Source organism: Pezoporus occidentalis, unplaced genomic scaffold (assembly GCF_034315485.1).
Source record: "Pezoporus occidentalis ecotype Australia unplaced genomic scaffold, CSIRO_AGI_Poc_V1 ctg108, whole genome shotgun sequence".
Taxonomy (NCBI): domain Eukaryota; kingdom Metazoa; phylum Chordata; class Aves; order Psittaciformes; family Psittacidae; genus Pezoporus; species Pezoporus occidentalis.
This window is the reverse complement of record NW_026912865.1, coordinates 820,775-845,708: the sequence shown is the minus strand read 5'-3', so window position 1 is coordinate 845,708 and position 24,934 is coordinate 820,775. Positions and strand designations below refer to the sequence as shown.

General features: G+C 42.0%; 1 protein-coding gene across 4 annotated transcripts in view; it reads right to left on the bottom strand.

Moving 5' to 3' along the window:
- NPAS3 (neuronal PAS domain protein 3) overlaps window positions 1-23,006 on the bottom strand; it is a 607,962-nt gene extending 584,956 nt beyond the window's left edge. For 2 of the 4 annotated variants that reach the window (XM_062623146.1, XM_062623135.1), the window contains exon 1: window positions 18,453-19,371. In XM_062623146.1, coding sequence (XP_062479130.1) covers window positions 18,453-18,502 — 50 coding nt within the window. In that variant the 5' untranslated portion in view covers window positions 18,503-19,371. Of the gene's footprint in view, window positions 1-18,452; window positions 19,372-22,214; window positions 22,626-22,702 lie in introns of those variants that run through there. The other 2 variants (XM_062623101.1, XM_062623117.1) reach the window with 2 other exon arrangements.
- Between the last annotated feature and the right edge of the window lie 1,928 nt (window positions 23,007-24,934).

The following is a 24,934-nucleotide window of genomic DNA, read 5'->3' as shown; positions in this document are numbered from 1 at the left end:
TGTTTCAAGCTAGAGGAACTTATGCAGAGAAATCTGTATACCTGCCACTACCTCAATAAATCTGAAGCTTTTCTAATACTGCCAAGTTTTCACTGATACAACAGAAAAATGTGACTTCAAATACTTGTGCATCTAATTAATTACATTTACACAAATAAAAGCATTTCTGCTAATATGCAAACTTAGGTATTTATCAAAACCATTATTATGAATTAGTTTTTTCTCCAAAAATAACATAAATACAGGCATTATAAGAGGACTGACATTACATACCTTTGACTAAAGTTATTAAATCACATTTTGACTATAAAACCTTTATATTAATGTCCATATCACTATTGGTTGGCTTTGTTTACAGTTATAATGTATAAAATAGATTGTATCCCAGTTTAAAAATAGTATAATACACACTGAAGTTTGCACATGTTCACTGCAATGTTCAAGTCATCACTGCAATTAATTTTATGCCACTGGGGTTTCACCAATCAAAATAAAATTTTGCTGAATTCAGCCTGTTCAATATCCACTTTGCTTGATGATAAAAAAAATCACACTTCAAATATGAGTGCAAAATTAACTACTATGCTACAAAAACCACTTTCCAACAAATGAATGACAAACAGCAATTAAAATTATGAACTCTTCAAAGCAGGGACTCTTCTTTGTTTTTTTTTCAAGGCATCATATGGTATGACGCCTTGTCCATACAGTCCCAATAAGGTCGCTCTTAGTCATATCAACACGAGAAGAAAATACATTATGAGCAGCGTAATTAAGCTGTGACACATCTCATAACCATTCATGAAATGTGCTGAAAATAACAGTAGCCAAAACTGCTCAGCTGAGGCCATTTTCTCCAACAGTTTTCTAAGAGAGAATCGCCACAGATACTTGCTAAAGCTTCCAGAAATATCCTACACAACAATGCAAGAACAGGCATATTGGATCAAACCAGTGTATCCCATCACCAACAATCCCCAAAAGCAGTTACAAGGAACAATGTAACAATACTGACACCATATATGATATGCACCTGCAGGCTCCACTCATTTTCAATACAGCCACTTCCTCAGACACATATGTGCTTAGCAACATCCAGTGGATTTCTCAGTCATTCATTTGTCCCATCTCCTCTGAATTTTATAACAGCTTTTCACACCTCAAGCCACTTAAAAGACATCTCTTGCTCTTACAGGCACTCAGCATCCCACATCAACCAAGCACACACAAAAGTAAAGACTCGCAATACATAGTATTTTAATTTTTTTTTTAATTGACACAAATATTTATATTAGCAAAAGTAAACATAGTACTAAGACATCCACTAGGTAACCGAGTGACAAAAGACAAAAACCCTGCGTCCCTAGCCCCCAAAATCACAGAATCACAGAATAGTTAGGGTTGGAAAGGACCTTAAGATAATCAAGTTCCAATCCCCCTGTCATGGGCAGGGACACCTCACACTAAACCATCTCACCCAAGGCTCTGTCCAACCTGGTCTTGAACACTGCCAGGGATGGAGCATCCACAACTTCACTGGGCAACCCATTCCAGCGCCTCACCACCCTAACAGGAAAGAATTTCTTCCTTATATACAATCTAAACTTCCCCTGTTTAAGTTTTAACCCGTCACCCCTTGTCCTATCACTACAGTCCCAAATGAATAGTCCCTCCCCAGCATCCCTATAGCCCCCCTTCAGATAGTGGAAGGCTGCTATGAGGTCTCCACGCAGCCTTCTCTTCTCCAGGCTGAACAGCCCCAACTTTCTCAGCCTATCTCCATACGGGAGGTGCTCCAGTCGCCTGATCATCCTCGTGGCCCTTCTCTGGACTTGTTCCAACAGTTCCATGTCCTTTTTATGTTGAGGACACCAGAACTGCACACAATACTCCAAGTGAGGTCTCATGAGAGTACAGTAGAGGGGCAGGATCATCTCCTTTGACCTGCTGGTCACGCTCCTTTTGATGCAGCCCAGGATACGGTTGGCTTTCTGGGCTGTGAGCGCACACTGAAGCCTGCTCATGCTGTTTCTCGTCGACCAACACAAGTCCTTCTCTGCAGGGCTGCTCTGAATCTCTTCTCTGCCCAACCTGTAGCTGTGCCTGGGATTGCTCCGATGCAGGTGTAGGACCTTGCACCTGGCATGGTTAAACTTCATGAGGTTGGCATCAGTCCACCTCACAAGCTTGTCGAGGTCCCTCTGGATGCCATTCCTTCCCTCCAGCGTATCAACGGAACCACACAGCTTGGTGTCATCGGCAAACTTGCTGAGGCCGCACTCAATCCCACTGTTGATGTCACCAACAAAGATGTTGAACAAGACCGGTCCCAACAACAATCCCTGAGGGACACCACTCGTTACTGGTCTCCAGTTGGACATTGAGCCATTGACCACAACTCTTTTGTGTGCGGCCATCCAGCCAGTTCTTTATCCACAGAGTGGTCCACCTATCAAATTGATGTCTCTCCAATTTAGAGACAAGGACGTCATGTGGGACAGTGTTGAACGCTTTGCACAAGTTTACGTAGATGACATCAACTGCTCTGCCCCTGTCCATCAGTTCCATAGCCCCATCATAGAAGGCCACCAAATTGGTCAGGCAGGATTTCCCCTTTGTGAAGCCATGCTGGCTGTCACCAAGCACCTTGTTGTGCGTTAGCATGCCTTCCAGGAGAATCTGCTCCAAGATTTTGCCAGGCACAGAGGTGAGACTGACTGGTCTGTAATTCCCTGGGTCATCCATTTTCCCCTTCTTGAAAATGGGGGTTATATTTCCCTTTTTCCAGTCATCGGGAACTTCACCTGACTGCCATGATTTCTCAAATATGATGGACAGTGGCTTAGCAACTTCATTCACCAGCTCCTTCAGGACCCACGGATGGATTTCATCAGGTCCCATGGAATTGTGCACATTCAGTTTCCTAAGATGGTCTCAAACCAGATACTCTCCTACAGTGGGCCCAAGGTCTTCATTCTCACAGTCCCTGTGTCTGCCTTCCAAGACTTGATAGACTGAGAAAGTTGGGGCTGTTCAGCCTGGAGAAAAGAAGGCTGTGTGAAGACCTCATAGCAGCCTTCCAGTATCTGACGGGGGCCTATAGAGATGCTGGGGAGGGACTCTTCATTAGGGACTGCAGTGATAGGACAAGGGGTAATGGGTTAAAACTTAAACAGGGGAAGTTTAGATTGGATATAAGGAGGAAATTCTTTCCTGTTAGAGTGGTGAGGCACTGGAATAGGTTGCCCAGGGAGGTTGTGAATGCTCCATCCCTGGCAGTGTTCAAGACTAGGTTGGACAAGGCCTTGGGGGATATGATTTAGTGTGAGGTGTCCCTGCCAATGGCAGGGGGGTTGGAACTTGGTGATCTTAAGGTCCTTTCCAACCCTAACTATTCTATGATTCTATGACTTAGGTGGTACAGTCAGAGCATTTGCCAGTAAAGACCGAGGCAAAGAAGTCATTAAGAACCTCAGCCTTCTTCAAATCCAGGGTAGCCAGTTCTGATAGCTTCCAGAGAGGGCCCACATTGTCCCTAGTCTGTCTTTTATTTGCAATGTACCTATAGAATCCCTTCTTGTTATCTTTAACATCCCTAGCCAAGTTTAATCCTAACTGGGCCTTAGCTTTCCTAACCTGGTCCCTAGCTTCCCAGAAATCTTACAGTGCAAGTATCAGATAAGAGATAGGAAACTATTTAGAAGCTGTAAGGCAACAGCAGATAGCAACATATGAAGTGATATCTTGCTAGAAATAGCTTGATGGTGTCATGCTTTTGTAGGCATTTCAGGTAAGGAACTTCCTCAGAAGAGACAGATGAACTCAAAAGGTGAGGTTACGAAGGAGTACTATAGTACAGCACAAGTACCATAAGGTACCAAAGAAATGCATGTTTGCAAATACAGTAAATGGGCAACAGGGCTGGTGTTACAACTTGAAGGAAAACCTTGACAAAGAGAAATTGATAAGATACCATTTGGGTGAAGAAGGGCTTGAAACTTAGGACAAGTTACTGGTATTTCATACAACAGAGAAGGGAGGCCAGTGGGGATATAAAGAGACAGTCTGTCACTCTGAAAATTATCTCTGTAAGAGGATTTCTGACAGATATGACTGGAGAAAGAGTAATCCTCAATGGTAGTGAGGGTAAGCATGTAACTGAAGAGCAGGCAGGAAAACAGGGATGTTAGGCAGAAAAAGCCTGCAAGACTTAATGTAGTCCAAATGCAAAGAACTTAAGAACAAAACAAAACAGTTATACTAGGTCAGTAAAAAAAAAGAAATTAGCAAAGTGTTCCTTTCCATGATATCCCATGTCAGCAACAACCAGTCACCTGTGTAAAATCTTCATGAAGTTGAGTTGCATCATCACCATCACATTTAATAGCTCCTCAGAGACATAACAGAGTAATGCCTTATCCATTTTTGATCCCCTTCATATTTTGACCTCTAAAATATCTATTGTCAAGGAATTCCACTATTCAGTCATGTTATACAGAAGACAGGCTGAGAAACTGGGGGCTGTTCATCCTGGAGAACAAAAGGCTGTATGGAGACCTCATAGCAACCCTTCCAGCATCTGAAGGAGGCCTTAAGGCTGCTGGGGAGTGACTCTTCATTAGGGACTGCAGTGATAGGACAAGGGGTAATGGGTTAAAACTTAAACAGAGGAAGTTTAGATTGGATGTAAGGAGGAAGTTCTTTACTGTTCTTTACCCTCTGGAATGGGTTGCCCAAGGAAGTTGAGAATGCTCCATCCCTGGCGGTGTTCAAAGCCAGGTTGGACAAAGCCTTGGGTGACGTGGTTTAGTGTGATGCCTCCCTGCCCACAGCAGGGAGGTTGGAACTAGATGACCTTAAGGTCCTTTCCAACCCTAACTATTCTATGATTCTGTGATTTTACATTGCACAGAAGAGGGAGAGCACACAAAAAAAGCCCCAAAACCAACAAAAAAACAACTGCTGCTAAAAGGTTTAAAACTCTTTCCTGAGAATTACACAGGATTTTTCCTTTGTCTCATAACAAAGTTAATGAATAATTGTTCCCTGACTGCCTTCTTGAGGCCTTGCACAATGTTATAGCCAATTCCCCTCAGTCACATCTTTTCCAAGATGAAGTATTTTACTTTATTTAACTTTTCCTCTGACAAAACTCCTTCTGTATATCCCATCCGTCTTCATACCCTTATCTCAAATTACACTATTTTTTTTGGAATTGCGATAACAAAAGTACACACAATACATAGACTACACACACTCTGGATTTATGGATTGGCATAATTATATCAATGTTCATGTTTTCTGTTTGTTTTTCTATTTCTTTCCTTCAAATACCAAATACTCTATTTGTCTTTTTAAATACTAAACTATGAGGGAGAGGTCTGTATCGGTGAGATTGCCAAATTACAGTGCTATCCTGAAAAGTAGATGGAGGGGTTGGAAAGCACTCTACGAGATCTGTTTTGACTAAGGGAGTCTAAGCTAAGCAATAAAGGAGGAGATGACAAAGAAGCAAGACTACAGTTTCATAGAGCTACAAATACAATGAGCCTATGAATCATCTGCAAAAAAAATGATACTTAAATTGTGTTTCCACATAAGATTATGCAAAAATGAAGAGCAGAATAAGGGGAAAAAAAAGGGGGTGGCTGAGAGACAACACGTTGCAGAACTCCCACACAAAGCTGGATAGTGAATGAGAAAGATCCTTCAAAGGATGCACTGAAGAAGTGATCAAAGTATCCAAAGACAGCAAAAAGAGGACATTTGCCAAGAAGTCACAGAGCAAAAGAACAAGAGACATGGCCAACACTTTTCACAGCTGATTGGCAGGTTGAGAGAATCAAACCTTAAGATTTAAATTCACATAATGATACAGAAATCCATATCTTGGCATGGAGAGACTGTCTTAGAAGCAACCCAATGGGATCACCCCACTTAGTCGTATATGCCTTTGCTCTGCCTTTTAACATGCCTTTAGCACTACTGCTCATCACGGCGATGGACTCTGCATTTGTGCTTGCTTCTGCTTTAGAAGCACAGGTCTACAGCACGACACTACAAAGCCCATGATTGCAATGCCTAGAGGCTTTTATACAGCAAATTAATTTGCCTTATACAGCCTTCCGAGCAGAAGTTAATGCTGAGCTAGTGTGAATTCCAAGTGGAACTGAGTAATACACCACATAGTGAGACACAGCTCCTGAGTCTACCAGGAACTGGACTACAAGTGGAAGAGTGGCCCCATTGCTATGGATCTGCATCCCCTTTTCCTCAGCCATTCACAGATCAGTTAACCAGGTTAACCACCTTCTGCTAAGCTCCCTCTCACCATGGAAGGAAACTACTGAAAAATTTAATACAGTTTCCTACCATAAATTCCCTTCAAAGTATCTGTCCATGAAGTGGGACAGTCCAGATCAAAATTACTGTTTAAAAATTATTTTGGACCTTCCCATTCCTCTCTAATTTGCATTCACCTCTCCCATGAAAACTGTTTTGCAGATGGATGTGTTACAGATTGCTTAATAGCCAAAATGAGTAAAACACTCTGTTTTCCAAAGACTACACATGCACACACACATTCTCACACACACTTCTGTATATCAGTGACTTCTGAAAGTACAAATGGAAATGATACAGTAACCTTCCAAACATTCTGGTTTTTTTTTCATTGCACACAGAAAGGGAAAAAAAAAAAAGGTATTCTTAGCTAATATACTTTAGTTTTTAAAACTTTCTGCCCCTTAGAAAATAGATTACTTAGAATTAGCTCCCACGTGGACAATTTTGTGTACAGCATTCATAGCAGTGATCTGCTGACAAAAAAAAAAGAAGAAAAAAGAAAAGAAAAAAAGAGAAGAGAAGAGAAGAGAAGAGAAGAGAAGAGAAGAGAAGAGAAGAGAAGAGAAGAGAAGAGAAGAGGAGAAAAGAAAAGAGAAAAGAGAAAAGAAAAGAAAAGAAAAGAGAAAAGAAAAGAAAAGAAAAGAAAAGAAAAGAAAAGAAAAGAAAAGAAAAGAAAAGAAAAGAAAAGAAAAGAAAAGAAAAGAAAAGAAAAGAAAAGAAAAGAAAAAAGGAAAAGATCAACAGATACATATTTTTAAATAAAGGACGTGCATAAAACAAAGTCAGGCACTCAGTTCCTCTTTCATTCCATATGATACACAGCTGCGTCAATCCCATCAGGAAACAGGCAACAGGAAATTCTTAACATTCTGAAGAGAAATCTAAAGATGTGTCTCAGCACCCTTCCTCCTAAAAGTGCTTTTCGATTGTCTAAAAGCCGTTTACACCAGTTCTAAAATTATTAATTACTTTTCTCAGCTTTTAAGCAGCTATAGGCCTCATTAAGTAACTAACAAGAAGTCAAAAGTATATTTATTTGTAAGTTGCCTTCAGTTTTTCATTTCCTCCACCCTGAAATATAAATCATAAGGAAACCTTGACACCTATAGACAAAATCAAAGCCAAGTACCCTAGATGTTGGAAAATGTTCCTTCATAATGTGCTGTTCCTCTGTTATTTGTGTTTCTAACTACAGCTCTTGCATATATAATTCCATTATACTTTTATAAATCACCATTTTGAAAAATGCTTTTGAACCATTAATATATTTTCCTGGTTAAAATTCTTTGAGATGTTCTTAACAAGAGTCTTAGATAATGAATTTGGGCAAACTCTGGAACAGTCTTTACAGTATTATCATTCTCATTAATTTTCAGAACTACCCACTGTGTTGAGATGATTGTCATGGGCCTAAGACTTCAATTTGGCTAAATATTTTTGCATATATTTCAAAATATAAGTAACTAACAGATGTTTAAAATGTTAAGTTCACATTCTAGAAATAGTTAAATGTTTACTGTAATATCATAATTTGGTTTTGCACTCATTTTTATTTTGCTGCTTCTATCTTTAAACACTCTGTTAGAGTCCTGGTTGGCTGTAGACAAAATGCTTTAAAATGACTTCACAAGGAAACAAAACATTCTCGATTTAGTAAATACAGCTGTGCTTTTAAAGGAAAAAAAAATGCAAAAAAAACCCAACAAACAAAATAAAACACTTAATGGTACCACAAATGAAAAACAAAGAAGAGAAAACATTAATGCTAGAAATGTTACATTTACCTAAGGTCCAGACTTCATGTAAACCATTTAAAATTGTTTGCATAATAAAAGATTTCAAATTCATATTTATATTCTCTTTAGAAACCTAATACATTCTGCTGCCTTACATCATTACTAGAAGACTATATTAGATGGAAAAAAAAATTACTTTTAAAATGTTAATACACAGCATATACAGTATCTTACTTTAGTCCGGATTATTCTTTTTTTCTTTGCCTTTTTTTTTGTTATCTTTGAAGACTGCTTCAGTTTCCATTGTTTCATCCTTAACCATTCACATATCAGAGCAATAAGTATTTCATTACTGGTTTATCTGTCCAGAGGCTTGAGAAGCAGTAACAATTAACCCTCCCTTCACAGTGATTGATACAGGCTTTGCTTTCAATTTGTTCCACTACACAGATCATGAAATTCTGAATGCGATCATCCTTATTGACCTACACTTTCAAACACACGGCTACAATGAGATGAAAGTAATTATTAAAAGGAACATAGGACGACTTAATACCGAAACAGTCTTGAAAAATCTTTTAGATGACTTTCTCATAAAACTAACATTATTTGATGGGAAATAAAATGATGGATTTGTTTCATAATCTGGAAATATTAAACTTAAATCTGATCAAGGTACAATATCATTATTATCATATAAGCCCAGGTCTAGCATGGTATCAGTTCATATCTGTCCCAACAGGCAGTGACTTCAACCAGAGTAATCATAGTAGGATCAGGCCCTATATATTTTAAAAGTTCCTCTATCAGTTTTATTTTACACCAGCTCTGTTTGAAATGTTGTGTTAAGAATGACAAGACTGTAATTACTATTGTACTATAGTCTATTTCAAAAAGACACTGTTTCTTTTAAAGATCCTGGACTTCTTAAGGCACCTAATGTAAATAAGTACATAGAAAATTCAGACTGCTAAGGAAAAATGAAACACTCAAGTCAGATTTCCATCATCGGCTGAGATGAACCAAGACCTATATATACACCACTGCTGGAGACCTACTGCAGTGAAAAACATATATTTTTCATAAAACTTTAAGAAACAACCTTACCAAAATATTAATTTCTTGCAATTGATACATTTTTGACAAATGCAAAAGGATTGGTGGGTGAACAGTAATGACAGAAATATTCAAAATACTGGTTGCAGTCAAAGAAAAATCAGGATAGAAAACTGTACAGAAGGATGTTCTTACAGGCCTGAGGCTCTAATCACAAAACAGAGTGATGGAGATGAACCAATACTGCATGGATTAGCAATGAATTATTTTGAACTATAATCATGTGCCAGCACAAAGGGGAGGTAAAAACTAGCCATTACACACAAGCTGATCTGCAGATAAGAAAAAAAAAAAGAAAGTAAAAAAGGGGAAAAAATTATATGCTAAACTGAGTCGGGAAAATAATGAAAATCTAAAATGCTGTTACACTTCAAGTAACATTCTACTTAATGTCTTTCATGTACTGTATAATATCAAGTATTTACACAACACAATCTGTAAGATGCTGAGGGTAAAGCAGGGTTAAATCAGACAACTCTTTTTTAAATTAGTACTGCATAATAATATGTGCTGAAAAATATCATAATAGAAGAGTTTTAAAATAACACACATGGTTACTAATTTCTCCCACTGTAAAATTAGAGGAAATATACATATATATACACATGCATAGGTAAAGATAGGTACAGATATATGCATATGTGTATATCCACATGCACACTTATGTATACATATGCATATATAATAAGGGATTTGATTTCCATTAGTCCATCTGAAAGCAAAGCACCACCATCTTAAGAGTCAATGTTAGTTTTCCCACTCAGGGAAAAAAAAAAAAACACTACCAAAAACTAATTTTGTGATAAAAGAAAAATCAAAACTGCTATCCACAAAGATTCCTGAGATTCTTATGAACAGACTGTTTAAATGAAGAGCACTTTAATCAGTAGAGGAATCCTCACGTTTCTAATGTCTTGCTGTGCATTCTGCAGGTTATAGTAGCAGCTGGTAGAGGTCATATATCTTTTGTGAGCATCCCAAAAAGGCTCACTGCCAGACTGTTAAATTATGAATAAGCAATGAACAAAAGAATGCAGATACGGTGGTGACAAGATAATCCAAGCAAATTTATCTATGACAAATTTCACAGGATTAACAAATTACATTTACACAGAACAATAAAAATGTGCAAAATAAAAGGATGAGCCTACTTTTCCCTCACAGCATTAGAGGGAAAAAATCACCATTCCAATGCATGTATTTACATTTAACTTTACCTAAAGTAAGACATTTATAGCTTGCTGAAGACAAGTAACTAGCATTTTTTTTCAAGCAATTACATATACTGTGTCTATCTACATATGCCTACATTTGTGGTATACATGTATACAAGTCAGTGGAAAATCTTTTAAAGTTTTCCTCACAATTACAAAAACACAGAATAAATATAACAGAATTCTAAATTTGGTTTTCAGGTAGAATATTCTGCCATTCTCTCATAGTTAAAACACACTTCCTTCATTTTGGGGTTTGTTCCTATTTGAACTGAACAAATATTATAATATATGATAATTGCCACAAGAAAAAAATAAGTCATGAATAGGACTTAAACATTTTCTTTTTTTTTTTTTTTTTAGTAGTATCACAAAAACATTAAGAAACAAACAAACAAAATAATCACTCCAAGAAGATTTCTAAATCCAGAATCTAAATACTGGATGTTCCTAAAGATGCACATTCAGAATGACAAATAATTCTGGGGGGAAGAAGAAGGGATTTACAGTGTTTGCTATATCCTGCAGCCTCCTATTCTGGTCTTGAGAAGCGATACAAAAACAGAAATTGAAAAACAGCCCTCAAAGAGCACAGAATAACAGTTTCCAAATCACAGTTCTTCAGAGAAGCACTTTTCTTCCTATTAACAAAAGAATAAAAGGAAAGACAGCACCACTTAGTTTTCAGATTTGAGTGTAAGCATAGTCATTGATAAAAGGAACAGCAAATATGTTTGAAAGATCTGGAATCTGCTGTATCTTTTCTAACACTTTTCTAACATCTGAAGTCTGTATTTTATGTCACCTCCATTTATTTCTTCTTGTTTGTTAATCTGAAACAACTGTTTAGTAAAAAAGAGATCTTGAATAAAAATAGGCCTTTTGAAATCATGCCTATATCGTTTATGTATCAAATATATGTTCTTGTTACAGAGCTCTGCCTACAAACAGGAAACCTCACTATTAAAGTGAACATCCAATTAATTAAGATACTTTAGTAAACTACCTGGATCCTTCAAACACTGCTACTTGAGTACCATCTATCTAGCTCATTCAGCCGTTGAAAAAAATTACTGTACTTTTCCTTTTCCATAAGAACTGCAAGTTTTGTTGTGAAACTGAACAGCACCTCAGAAAGACTGAATATATAAATCAGCCCAAAGCATTTGTTTCTCTTTTTCTATTCATCTTCATTATTTACCCACAGAAAACAGGTTTGGGTTTTTTTACAAGTTTTTCTTGAGAACCTCCTGTCCATACTGTTAGTAATTTATGCAGAGGTGAAGCAAACATGTCAATCCTACACCTAACTTTAGTCAGACAAACAAAATCAGCTGCTTTATTTCTCTTTTTTTTGCAGCTGTGAAGGTTGAAGGATAAGTACCACTGGCAGCTATTCTCTTTTTTAAGACTTTTTTCCTTTTTTTAATCCTGCTGCCAGCACTGTACAGATTCAGTGACTCAGTTCTTTCTATTGACCTCAACCTTGACCTGTGAAGACTGCCCACTTACTTTTTTTCCCACAAAGGAACAAATTCTGCCTCCCATCATCTCTAAGAAAAAACAGCTTTCTAACAAGCATTCTTCTAAAATTTGGTATGTTATACTTTTGCTAAATTAGTTACAGCTTTGTCAGGACATTTTTGAACTACCTAACTCATATAAGCCTAGGCTGTGGGTAAACTGATCATAAATGTGAGTTTGCACATGACTTTCAAATACGAGACATTAAGCAAGAGGGGAAAAAAATCCTTCCCCATCATAATATATCAATAATGTCCCTAAATTTGAGTAAAACTATAACCCTTCAGGATTTAATTCAAAATGACTGTTTAAAGACTATTCATTACTTAATAAAATTCAGTTTAAAACAATGTAATGTGTAATGAAGCTGGCTCTAAATTCCTGCTGGAGACAAAATTCCCAGGCAAGTATTTTAAAAGGGGCTTATAGGATTTAGGTGCCCACATTTCACTGAAATGCAGTTATGTGTTGGATGCCTAAATCCAATAGGCTCTTTAGACAATCCAAGCCCCAGAGACATTATTGTAGATTACATACATACATATTATTCAGGCTATATCCTGTAAGTTCATTATATACATATGTAAACCTAACATGCCTGCAGGTAATGGAATAGTACCTCTCCACTTAAATTATTTAACATAAGTGTTGAACTTTTATTATATATGAAGCTAACAGCTAATTTTAAATTGCAATCAAGCCATTTTCTGAAAGCACTTTATTTCAGTGGAGGTGTTGCCTGTAAAAGAAATGTGAATCCCTCTAATGAAGGCAGTGTAATCTTTGAATACACAGTCAAAATGGGGGCTGGAATTTTATTCCTAGTGCTAACATTGACATCTTCTTCCACTTCTGCTAGTTCTCAAGAATCTTTTGTGTGTAACTATCTCATCAGTAAAATGTGTAGAATAGTGTTTACAGACTTTTTGAAACACACTAAGGTATATAAAGACACATCTCTACAGAAATACTCAGTATTAATATAAAAGTCTTCTCCAGACATTGTACATCAGTGGGAAGTTCCCTAGAACAGACAAATGACAAGATACAACCAAAGACTGAAACTCCAAAATTCAACATATATGAAAGGCTGGGAAAATGGCCTGTTAAGAAATCTTCAATAATCTGCTTTTGGTAACTCACTGCAAATTCTTGCTTACATATCACTTGTTCTTTAACATGCTCGACTCTTGACGGCATGCAGAGTGCCGGGTAAGGGCTGGCATAACTCTCAGTATCTAGCTGCAGCAGGCTGACAACAAAATTTCCTTAAGGACCGCTCCATTTTCACTCGAGAATCTCAAGACTTTTGCTTTCTATAGTAACACGCAGATGCAAAGTTCACTCGTCCTCTCACTAAGTATGTTAAAGTTTGTTATTGTGATCTGAGAACAAATTTGTATCTATTGAATTATACGGTAAAAATACTTTAATCCTCCCTTGAGATTTAATTACATGCATAATTTCATTCAGAACCTTTTAAAAATTAACGTATAACTTGAACTCAGTATTCTCCCAAAGACAGGGTCCAATTCTGCAAGTTACAGATATAAACACTATCCTACCCTTACCATACCTCCTCTGTCCCACGTAATATACTACTATAGCATGCAAAATTAAGGAATATTTTTACTACTCAAAGTCCTGTTCAAATCAATGGCACAACGGTCCTATTCATTTGACTAGGACTCTGTGTATAGTGAAACTACTGCTCGAGCTAGTCACAGAACAATGCTCTAGTCATATAAGACATGGCAGCAACCATTATATTCTTACTATAGTACATCTTCTTCTGCAGCAAAATGCAATATTATTACAAATTATCCTTATTATGCAAAGTCCTATTAAACAAAAAGTCACGCACCTCATTCACATTAATGGGACTTTGTATGTTAAAGACAACATGCAGTAGCCTTATAAATATTACATAGAGAGAAATTGCCTCTTCTGAAAAAACTGCAATTATTATGAAACGAATTTTAAAAACATTTCCTCTCATGGCCATAAATCTTGGCAGCTTCCAAAAAAAAAAAAAAAAAAAAAGAAAACAGAAAAGATAAAAGATAAAAAAAGAAAGTCAAACATTAAGCATAAGCAAGCAAACAAAACCAACCAAAGAACCAAATGACTGGGATGAAAATGCAAAGCCTTGGCCATGTACCTTAAAAATATCTTCTGTGTAGAATATAAAAACAAATTTCCAAACTGACATCCTGCAGAACAAGTTTGCTCCATTCATTTTGAAACAATGTGACTAATGCTGAAATCTCACCCCACATGAGGTGCTTTTACACCTGCAAAAGCTACTAGTGACAATAATATAAACTGTATTGGATGGACTGGCTGAATGTAAGGTTTATTCATGTGAGATGACATTTCAAGAAATGGTCTAATATTATTAAATTCTAAAAAAAAAAACCACCGCAATTGCTTAATTGATATCAAATTCTACCATGTCTGTAAAACTGCTTCATCTTACTGACCTCAGTGGGAGCAGAATCAATCCCAAAATGTTAACAAAACTAATGTTAATTGTTATTCTTCATGGTCAGGATCAGTTATTCAAAGTACTTCTCTTAAAATAAGTTTTCCAAGAAAGAAGGTATTGCTATAAGGATTGTTTATGAAAATAAACATTTATTTAAACATTGTACTCTTTAGGAAGGATGCTGATGAAACTGATACCTAGAACATCAATTTGCACCAACTGTTTTACATCACTCTTACAGTAAAATTCCCATCTGGGCTGGCAACTTGTGTGCCAAGTTTCAAACAAATGTGGTTTGAAACTGCCAGTATATTAGACTCCAAAATTCAAGTGAGACACTAATAACGGAGACAGATGTTGACAATATATCCCGATATTCTCTTAAAGATACCTACGGTTCTGGATGCTGTATTAATCTAGTAGTAAAACTCTCTAATTACTTATAACTTATTTATAATATAGCATTAGAATATTAATGCCATTAAACTGGTAGAAAACAAGCTAACTGGATGTAACTTGTAAGAAAAAAAAACAGTTGTGCTGTGAAGAATGTAGAAACATTGCTGCAGACAAAACCTTGTTATTTGGAATCCCATTAGTTACTGAAAATATGTGATATAACTTTTGTTGATCAATACTCCCGTGTAAGCTCTAAATAATGTATGATTCCAGTGGAGGAAAATGCAGCAAATCAAATATAGTGGGAGAATGTTTCAAATTATGAAGAGTAGTATGACTGCTAATCCATAAATCAGAAATCAGAAAGATTGTTGTAATGTGGGAGGGCTCTATTTAATAAAGGTCATTATAACTCCTGGCTCTAGAGCTATAACATCTAATATCCTCTCTGGTAGCTCTATGATATGCCCATGCATTACTGTTCTTGTTGACAGTCTGTTGCCTTGGAAATATTTCATTATTTCAGTTTTTCCATTTGTAGACCCTTGGCCTTGTGATATGAAGGCCACCCTATTTCATATTTTCGAATATCATTTAAGCAATCTTCTGGAGCTATTTATATAAAAGCAAGTGTTAGACAATGCATATCATCATTTATCACTGCTCTGTTTAAGCTCATGCTCTAGAAAGAAATGCCAAAATAAAGTTTTTTTTTTCTCTTTTACTTTAAACCAATAGCACTCCAATATTATTATATGCCTTACAAATCAATGCTGGCATATCACATGCGTGACACTTCTGTCTGTTTCATTTTCTTGGGTATATACAATTGAAAAAAAAAACCTAAACTGCTACTGTAACTGGAAAATTTGCTAAGACTCACAGTTAAAATCAAGCAAATGTATGTAACTTTTCAAATGTTCTTTAGAAAACTTCAACAAGTGAAAAAAAGTTTCAAAACAAATTACTCGGTTTCATCAGAGACTGATGCTTTTTACAGTTGTTTTGTAAACACTCACCTTTTGCTGAAAAAATGTAACACCATCTACTTAAATATTGTGAAAGTGAAGATGAAACAAACAACGTACACAAAGTTCACTTCCAGGACTCTTAATCCTGTGAACTAGTTTACCCACGTAGCATTTAAGAAGAAGCTGCAAAACCCCTTAGGTAACTGGACCACGCCTGTGCTCCAAAAGCTTGGCACGCACAGCTGGAAGGATGTGTACAGACAGCTTAGATAAACAGTTACATGCAAGACTTCAGGAGCACGTTACACAACTTTCAATAAGATGTACATGAGTGCCTGTTTATTGAAGCACTGATCGATCTTCTCCAAAACTTTGTTTTTTTCTTTTTTTTAAGGAATAGATTGCTGTTATTTCTGCTACAAAAAATGTCATCAGCTTCAACATGTAATATTTATACCTGAACTATTCAGAGTGTTGTAAAGAGTGATAACAAAGTGTGCCCTAAGGGCAAAAAAAACAACTGTTTGGACACTAGGCCAAGTTTGTGGCTATTAGTGTTCTAGGAATTTAGACTACTTTTTTTCCCTGAAATGATTACTCCTCCCACTCCCTACAGGGAAAAAACTACTCTGATCCAACCTTTAAAATGACAGCATCAGAACTGAACAAGAAGATGCTATTAAAGGGCATTAAATTAAATACAGTATATCCTCCTACAACTTCAATCAGAATTTCAGACCAAGTGTTATTTAGTTCAGCTCTCAAGTGGAGCAGAATAACAAATCGTGCACTTTGATTTACCTTCTCCGAATGCCAAATGGAGACAGGTGATAAAGAAAGCACTCATGCACAGGCTATGAAGTTTCCCCTAGAAATTAATTCTATCTTCAAGATTCCTATCTCAGAGAAATTCCCAAAATGGCACACAAATATGCTTCTGCTGGAGAGATTACTGAAGCTATTCTGGCAAATACACTTAGCACTAATACAGTACCATTCTCAGAAAGAAGACAGCAGAATTGTTTGTTGGGGGGACGACAGGACTTATTGATACAAATTGTTTTTCCAACAAAGAACTCTGCAGGAGAAAAGCCCGCTGCTGTAAGTGTTATTAACACAGTAGAAATGCCTCTGCAGCCACTAAAATGGAGATTTTAAAAAAATAAATATTTATAGTTGAAGATGAAACTCTTTAAGTTAGGTCACTGACTTCTGAGGGTGCACTGTTTTCCCATTATGTACATCTCCAAATTCTGCTACATATCAATATATAGCCTTGTCAAAGTGCAACAGTTAATACTAATGCATCTAACACAGCCCTACTAACACTTCAGTGGCGAATACGAAATGTATGGTTTTCTGATACCGGGCAGCCTGCTTCCTTAGGAAAAATGGCGCAGCTAGATAAAATCTGTTGGGTTTGGAAGTTGTACTAGAAATGCTGATCATACCAAAAACCTGTAAGTTTGAAATGAAGATTAAAATGAACCTGATTCCCTAGACTTTATTTTTGTTTAAATATTTTTCAGACTTCTGCTGTGAAATATAAACTGAGTAACACATGACCTAGCTACTTTTAAAAGCTGTCTTAATGTTAATTTCCATTTTTACAACGAACCAGGAACCTTCCTCAACCCTTACCTACTTCACGGGTAACGGCTGAAGTGGAAAGGAGGAGGAGGGAAAAAGCCCACTCCAAACCCTCTGGCTGCCCTCCGCCTGGGCATACGTATCCTCCAAGTGTAGCAATGGAGCTATGAGCACTTTGTAAGAATCACAAAGTAACATCACACGAACTTGTACTCTTGTTTCCTACTAGTCACTTCTAGAAAGATTCACTTTACTAGAACAAATCCGCTACGGGCAATTCGTGTCACCAGCAGAGCAGATTAATAGCAAGCACTGTCCCCCAACAAAAGTATATGGGGACAGCCGGCAGGCCGGGAACCAAACGGGGGGTAGCGCGACCCCCCTCCCTCCTCCCGGCCCCCGCCTCCCGCCCGGGCCCCGCGCACCGCCGCACCGCCTCCCGCCCGCCCGCGCATCGGCTCCGCTCTGCCCGCCCCGGGGGGCGCCACCACCCACGGCCCGGCGGCGGGTCGCGGCGGCCGGGCTGGGCAGCCCCGGGGGCGCAACTGGCGGCGCGGCCCCTCCGCTCCGGCCTAGCCGCACTTGAACCGTACTGGTGGGGCCGGCCCCGCCGCCCGGCGAGCCGGGCCTGGCGTCCCAGCGCCTCCGGGGCCGCCGAGCGCAGGGGGCCGCCCGGGAGGGCTCCCGCCTCCCCGCACACACACACACATACACACGCCCGCTCGCCAACGCGCCCCGCCAAGCACCGGCTCCGGTAAGCCGCGGCGGTGCGGCTGCCGGAGCGGGGCCGCTGCTGCGCGGCTCGCCTTGTGTCTGTGTGTCTGTGCGCGTCTGCCTGTCTGTGTGTGTGTGCGTGTGTGCGTGTGTGTGTGTGTGTGTGTGTGTGTGTGCGGCTGGCGGTACGCACTAAGACGAACTCCCGGTGCCCGGCTGTGCGAGCAGCGGGTGCCGGCGGCAGGTCCCCCCACCCCGGCATGGCAGCCAGCCCCGGCCCCCGGCGGCGGCGGCCCGGCCCGGCGCTGCTGCGGCTGCTGCTGCTGCTGCAGGTTCAATAAAGAGAAAGTGTTACCGTTCTCGCCTGGAAGGATCCTGCTGAAAGCTTGGCTTGGTGGGCGCCATCTTCCTGGGATTTTTTTTTTTTTTTTCTCCTCTCTCCCTTACTTTTCCCCCTCCTGATGTTGGTGTGTGTGGTGTGTCTAGCAGCAGCAGCGGCGGCAGCAATGGCCCTGCTTAGCCAGACAGGCTAAGGAAAAGTACTGAGGCCAAAGCATCGCGGGCTCCCACTCCTCCGCGCAGTCCTGGTGCAGGTTGCTCGCTCTCTCGTTTCCTAGCGCCGCTACTGCCGCCGTCCATAAGCCGAGGAGCGGAGGGAGCCGGGGCCCCGCCGGCCCCAGAGACATGCCCAGCGCAAGCAGCGGCGGCGGCCGGCGGCGGCGGCGGGGAGAGCGAGCGGCGGCACAGCCCCGGCGGGCAGCCCGGCCGCTGGCATCGCCGGCAGGTGCGACACCGTACACAGACACACACACTCACGCGCACACACACGCACACTCACGCGTGCACACACTCTCCCGCACACTCACACGCTCTCACCCCCCGTGCCCGCGGGCCGGGCTCCGAGGGGTGCCAGGCCGTGGGGCCAGCGGGGCGGGGAGGGGAAGGGAGGAGGGGAGGGAGTCAGGGAGCGCCGGGCCTGGCCGCAGTGAAAGTACCGCTGGGCATTTTCCAGCTGCTTCCCCAGCTCCGCTCACCGCTCTGCGTGCAAGGGACGCAGCCTCCGCTGCCGGCGCAACAACGCCACTCAGTTGCAGTTTCGCACACTTTCCTCCTCGGGAGCGCGGGCTCCAGCTGGGAGAGGAGCTGGGGGGTGCCAGGGACCGGGGGCTCCCTCAGCAACTCTGCGGGCGCTGGCGGCTTGTCCCCCGTGGGCCCGGGAGGGGGCCGCCGGCTGGGGAAGGCGAGAACCTCTCGGCCCACGGGGCCTTCCCGGGGGGGGGCGGTGTGGGGCCGGGGGATCCCACGCACCCCCCTGGCCCTCTTCGGCAGTGAGTACTCGCTGGTACCGGCGGAATAAAAGGCGTAATGCTGGAAACGTTAACGGAGAGCGGTGACCCGCTTTGTTGGGAAAGGGAGGAGCACTTCACGCTGGTTTACTGGAGATTATGAAGCTATTCATGAAATAAAGGCGCTGGGAAAAGAAACTGCTACCTTAATTGTTCCTTCCAGGACACCGGGAAAACCTGAGCGCTGGAGCTTTTAAAGGAGAAATCACTCCTCCGCGAAAAGCTTTCCATCCCCAAGGTAACTTTTTGGCTGCTCTGCTGCCGCCTTGGAAGTGCAGCTCCTGGGCCTGATCCTGCTCCCAGGGAAAATCCCGCGGGGAAACGAGCGGGGGAATTTATTCACGAGAAACGTTTCCACCACATTTCCAAAAGTTTGCGGGGGGGCGGGGGGGGGGGGGGCGGTGTTTGAGCGCGTATGAACTGCAGGACAGAGCCGGCGGGGAAGAAGTTACCAAACCACCTGAAGTTTGGCTGCGGGGCATCGTCCGCGCACCAGGAGATTCTCCCCGCAGGAGGCAACCAGGCCAGCGTAACTCTGCGCGGAGCCCCGGGGGAGAGGGCCAGAGCCACCGCCCATCCGCCGGCGTACTGGGGGGCTGCGGGCGGCGGCCGGGTGCAGGCGGAGGTGAAGAGCTATATGGGGGGAGACGCATCTAGGAAGTACCACCTGCCGTTCCCTGCCGGCAAACCTGCCTCCTCCCCCCGGAAAAGGGGAAAACCGGGGGGAAAGTTAACAGGTGTCACCTCGGCTTTGGCAACAGCGTCAGAAGGCGTCGGGATCTGCTGTATTTTACGCATTTCCAGATAGCACGAAGAAAAATCGTTTGATGTAAAGCACGCTGTCTTGTCGACAATATACAGGCAAAATTTGGAAGAAGTGCAAAAATGTTTCCCGGTGTCAGGTCACTGTGCGAGACATCCAGGCTGGTCGGGATTCCTATTAGGCAAAGCGTTTGGCTATCTGCTACTCACTATTTGTATTAGAGGTGTTAGTAGTTTGTCAGAGGAGTACTGCTTTTGTAACTTCGTCCTGATTACAGACTGACATAATCAAACCATTAAACACGAAGTACTAAAAAAATTGCATGCTGCCTTGTCTATATATTTCTGTTTAACTGAAAGTCTCCAGAGGTCTCTTTCATTTGTCTAAAAGCCAATCTGACATTTCTGACCCCTGACTTCCCCACTTCACAGACTAAACTATTGTGATTGCTGCCTGTACTTCCTCGTTAAAGTGTCCGTCAGTTTCCATTGTAATTTAAATCTCTTATAAGTGACAAAAATCATACAGAAACCATGAAAAGAAATAAACTTTAATCCATTCTTTATAGCTCTCACATTCAAGCTTTTTTAAAAAAATTTTATATATATATGAAAGATCAGTGTGTTTGCTTGAGCAAAACAGGACTCATGCTTAGTTTCAAATGTTTCTCAGCTACGCAAGTGCTTAGGCATCACCAAGTATTATTTAAGGGGTATCAGCTTCCTATTATTTTTTCATTTATAATTTTATGAAACCTACAAAAGTTATTATCAAACGTTTCCTATCATGGGCACCAAATGGAAAATACATCATGTGTTTTCCAAAATTATAGGAAGCAACTCGAAGTTGCAGAACAACAAAACAGGCAACGGTCGACTAACTAAACCTGGCTCCTAAACCAATTAAGTTTGAAATATTATGCTGAAACTTAGAAAAAAAAAAAGTTCATAGAGGTATTTAGTTTGGATATTTGAGATTATACCGCATTTTTCTCAGTATTTAATTTAATGCAATAGTGGAAGCAAAATACTTGGGACAGTGCCCTTTTTGTTGCATTTAGAGAAATGTAAATGTTTTGTTCAGATTTCAGCCTACATCTGTGTTGTCATAGACATTTTGGGGGGGTTAGCTTCGGTTCTAAGCTTATGACTGATAGAAGAAACTAACAGATTCAGACTTCGGGTTTGAAACACAAAGAAATAGCAGATAATTAATTAAGCTTCATGTTAGTATCAGCATATATCGATGAATTGTTAGGGGGATAGGGAAGCTCTTTAAACTTCCTTATGACTTACTACCAACTTTCTACGCTTTGCTTCCTAAAGGCGCTCTCTGTGAATTTCCTGCATTTGCATTAGAATGCATTTAAGATGGAAAAGAAAACCCAACCCCACAACCCAGTGCTGAGTATACTTAGGGGTTCGTACTATATTTCCCTGTAGTAACAGGTGACACGATAATACTGTTAAACTACAATGTGGAATTGCAAGTGTGCAGCCCCAAGTGAAAATTGTTCTCTTTCTTGCTTGAAAGCAAATTATCAATCAGCATACCATGATCAATTATCCCCCTGGCTGCCACACACTGGGATTTGCACAAGGCATTGACATTGAGAAATTCCTCTTAGAAGGAATGAGCGGACGGGATCCCAAACTTTGCAGCAGCCAAGCTAAGCTGCCGGGGTCTCTTATATTTTTCTTTCTCCTTTTTTTTTTTTTTTGGGGGGGGGGGGCTATTTTTGTTTTTCTATTGTTTCTTCCCAGCTCATCCGAGACAAAACTAGCAGATTGTGTTTACTTCTCAGTGCATTTTAAAAGATGCTGTATTTAAAAACAAAGAAAACAGAGGAAAAAAAACCCTCCCCTCCAACCAAGCTCCCCCCAACAGCAAGAAGAGATTAAAAAAAAAAAATAAAGAAAAGGAAAACAAAGAAGCACAAAAGCACAAAGAAAAAGGAGTGAGGGAGCCTCAGGAAGAGCCGCACACCCCTTTCCCCCTCGGTGCTCACCGTTGTTGGTAGGAGGTGATGCCCTGGACGTTTTGCGGGTTGCCGTTAGCCGCGGCGCCAGTTCGCCCCATGCCCGGCGCCGCCGGCACCCCTCCGGCCGCCCCGCCGGCCGCCGCCGCCGTCACCTGCACGCTGAAATCCGGGAAGATCCTGATCATCCCCGCGGCTCAGCACCCGGCGAGTCTCGGCGAAGCGGTGCAGCAGCAGCAGCGGCTCTCCCTCCGGCGGCTGCAGCAGCGGAGCCAGGCACGCTGCAATCCCATTAGTGAGTGGCGGCCACTGAGAGAGAGTGAGGAAGGGCGCTTTGATGTGCGCTGCTGGTCTGAGATCGAGAGGAGTTGAGGGGGGGCTGGGGGTAAGGGGGGGGGAATTTTACCGAATTGCAAACATGCAACGCGTAAAGATGGGAAGGGGGGGGGGGGGGAAGAGGAGGGAAAGAAGGAATATCAGAGCTACAAAAAAAAAAAAAAAAAAGGTACGTCTAATACCACTGGAGCTGTAGATGTAAGAGAAAAATCCAAGCTGAGGAGGGACAGGGAGGAGAGAGGGGGGCGCAATTACTTTAGCGGTGCAGTGAAAATGATGAGCAGCAAATGTTGCCTTTTTCCCTCCTCCTTCTCGTCCCTCCACCCCCCACCCTCCACCCAAAATGCAAGTCTTAGAGGATTTCTCTGTCTCAATGAAGTAATAATAAAGGCGGCTGACCACAGTCTGGGCTAGCGCCAACTGTGCGGGGGGGGGGGGGGAGGGGGAGGAATATCCCTGCTCCCAGAGTCCTGAGGAGAAGAGTGAAGGATTGTTGCAGCACAAGTTCTTGCTCTTGGTAACTTGCTTTGGCTTTGCTCCCCCCTCACCCCACCCCCCTTTTCTTTCTATCTATGAAGGGACGGTTTTCACCAGCGAGGAAATGCGCCGCTTTTCTGCAATGGCAGAGTTTGTTCCCTATTATAGGAGCTGACTCTTCTCCCCTCCTAGTGTGCAGCAATGTTATTGCTAGTCAAACTTGTAAGGTGTGTGGTGCCTGTGCACGCACTGATCCCTGCTGCTGCTTCAACATATCAATTATACCGCCGAAAGCTGTGCAAACCCCCCTTGCAGAGCTTCCCCCGATTGCGGCACGCACCGCTCCGCTCCAGCGGCGGCTCGGAGGGTGGCTCGGCCCCAGTCATCCCCCTGGGATGCGCGGCCGCAGATCCGCTGCTCCTTTGTGCCACCCCGGGGCTGCGCGCAGCCCGCTCCGCCCGCGCTTGTCCTTCTCCCCCTCCGCGGAGCAGTCCGCGGATCTGCCAGCCCGGGGCTGATGCCCCTGAGGCCCCCCAGCTCGCCGGGCTGCGGCGCTGCGCGGGGCGGAGGCAGGGAGGGAAGCGCGGAAAGTTGGGCGGGAAGCGCGGGTGGGCAGCGGGACGCCCCCTTCCCTGCCGGGGCTCCCGGGCCTTGCTGCGGGCGTGGGGCCGCAGCCGCTGCGGGAGGAGGCACTGACAGGCGAGCCCTCCTTGCCGTGGTGCTCGGCGGATGCTCCCGGGGCTGCGCTTCGGTCTCCTGTGCCCGGCAACTGCAGCGAAGGGTGAGGAGCCTGACCCGGAGAGCAGGAGTGGAGAAGAGCGGTGTGTCGAATCCTGGGCAGTAGAGATAAGGAGATAAAGTGTCGTTTTCCCCCCCACCCTTTTTGTAGCAGGGTCCCAACAACTCTTGTAGCAGGGTCCCTGGGGTGACTCGAAACCACGGACCTGGAGCTCCAGGGTGCTAGTTGTGGGAGCTAGAAGTGTCGTGCATGTAGGGGAGAACTAGACTTTGCCAGCCTTTTGAGCTAGAGAAGAAAGTAACACACCATGTTTAGTGCACCTTACGCAAACAGCAGCTGTGAACGCCTTTTGACTCTTCTGAGGAAACCCAGCTCATACCAAGACAAGTTGATGGGACAGAGCACAGGTTGCACTCTAGAGTGTTGGAAAGGCTAAGGCAGAGGGGACAGATGTCCCAGGCTGCCCCATCACTCCAAAGGCATTGTAACCTTTGCTTCCATAAATCAAAGCTGTCACCTGAGCCAGTTTCCCCTTTTCCCATGCAACTATGTGCCTCTTGGATTCGTAGCTTGGCTCCTAAACTAACAACATCCTCTCATCTTGACTTCTCTTTCCACTGCTGTTCCAAACCAAATTAAGACACACTAACTTTACGTTAAAACAGAGACTGTGTTCAAATCCTTTGTATTAAATAGCATCTGTGTTTGCATTCTGTTTTAATACAAAATGCTTTGGATTGCAGCTAATACCAGGAGATATGAAACTGGTTAGTCCCCACATGTTGCACATAAAAAGAATTCATAATGAGCATCTGTGGGATGTGGAATGGATCCCATGAGTTAGCTGAAGACCTCATAACGTAAGAGCTGAGAAGCCTAAGTGAATTATGACTCTCTTTTCTCACAAGTAGGATTAATTTTCTATCCCACTTATATTCATTATCTATCCTGTTTATACTATAGGGACATCAATTGTTTGAGTGTTAAATATGAAGACTTTACAGAAACGTGTAGGTTAGATAGCTTGCAGAGAAGAGGGGGGATGTTATTGCCAGGAAAAAACGTTATTCAAATTCCATGTTTAAAGAGCAATGTTAGATAAAGCTACTCACATTTTTAAAGGACTGCAAATTCTGAGCCTTTCTCTTGCAACGTATTTAAAATGTAAGGTTTACAAAGTACCCTCCATCTGCCTGTG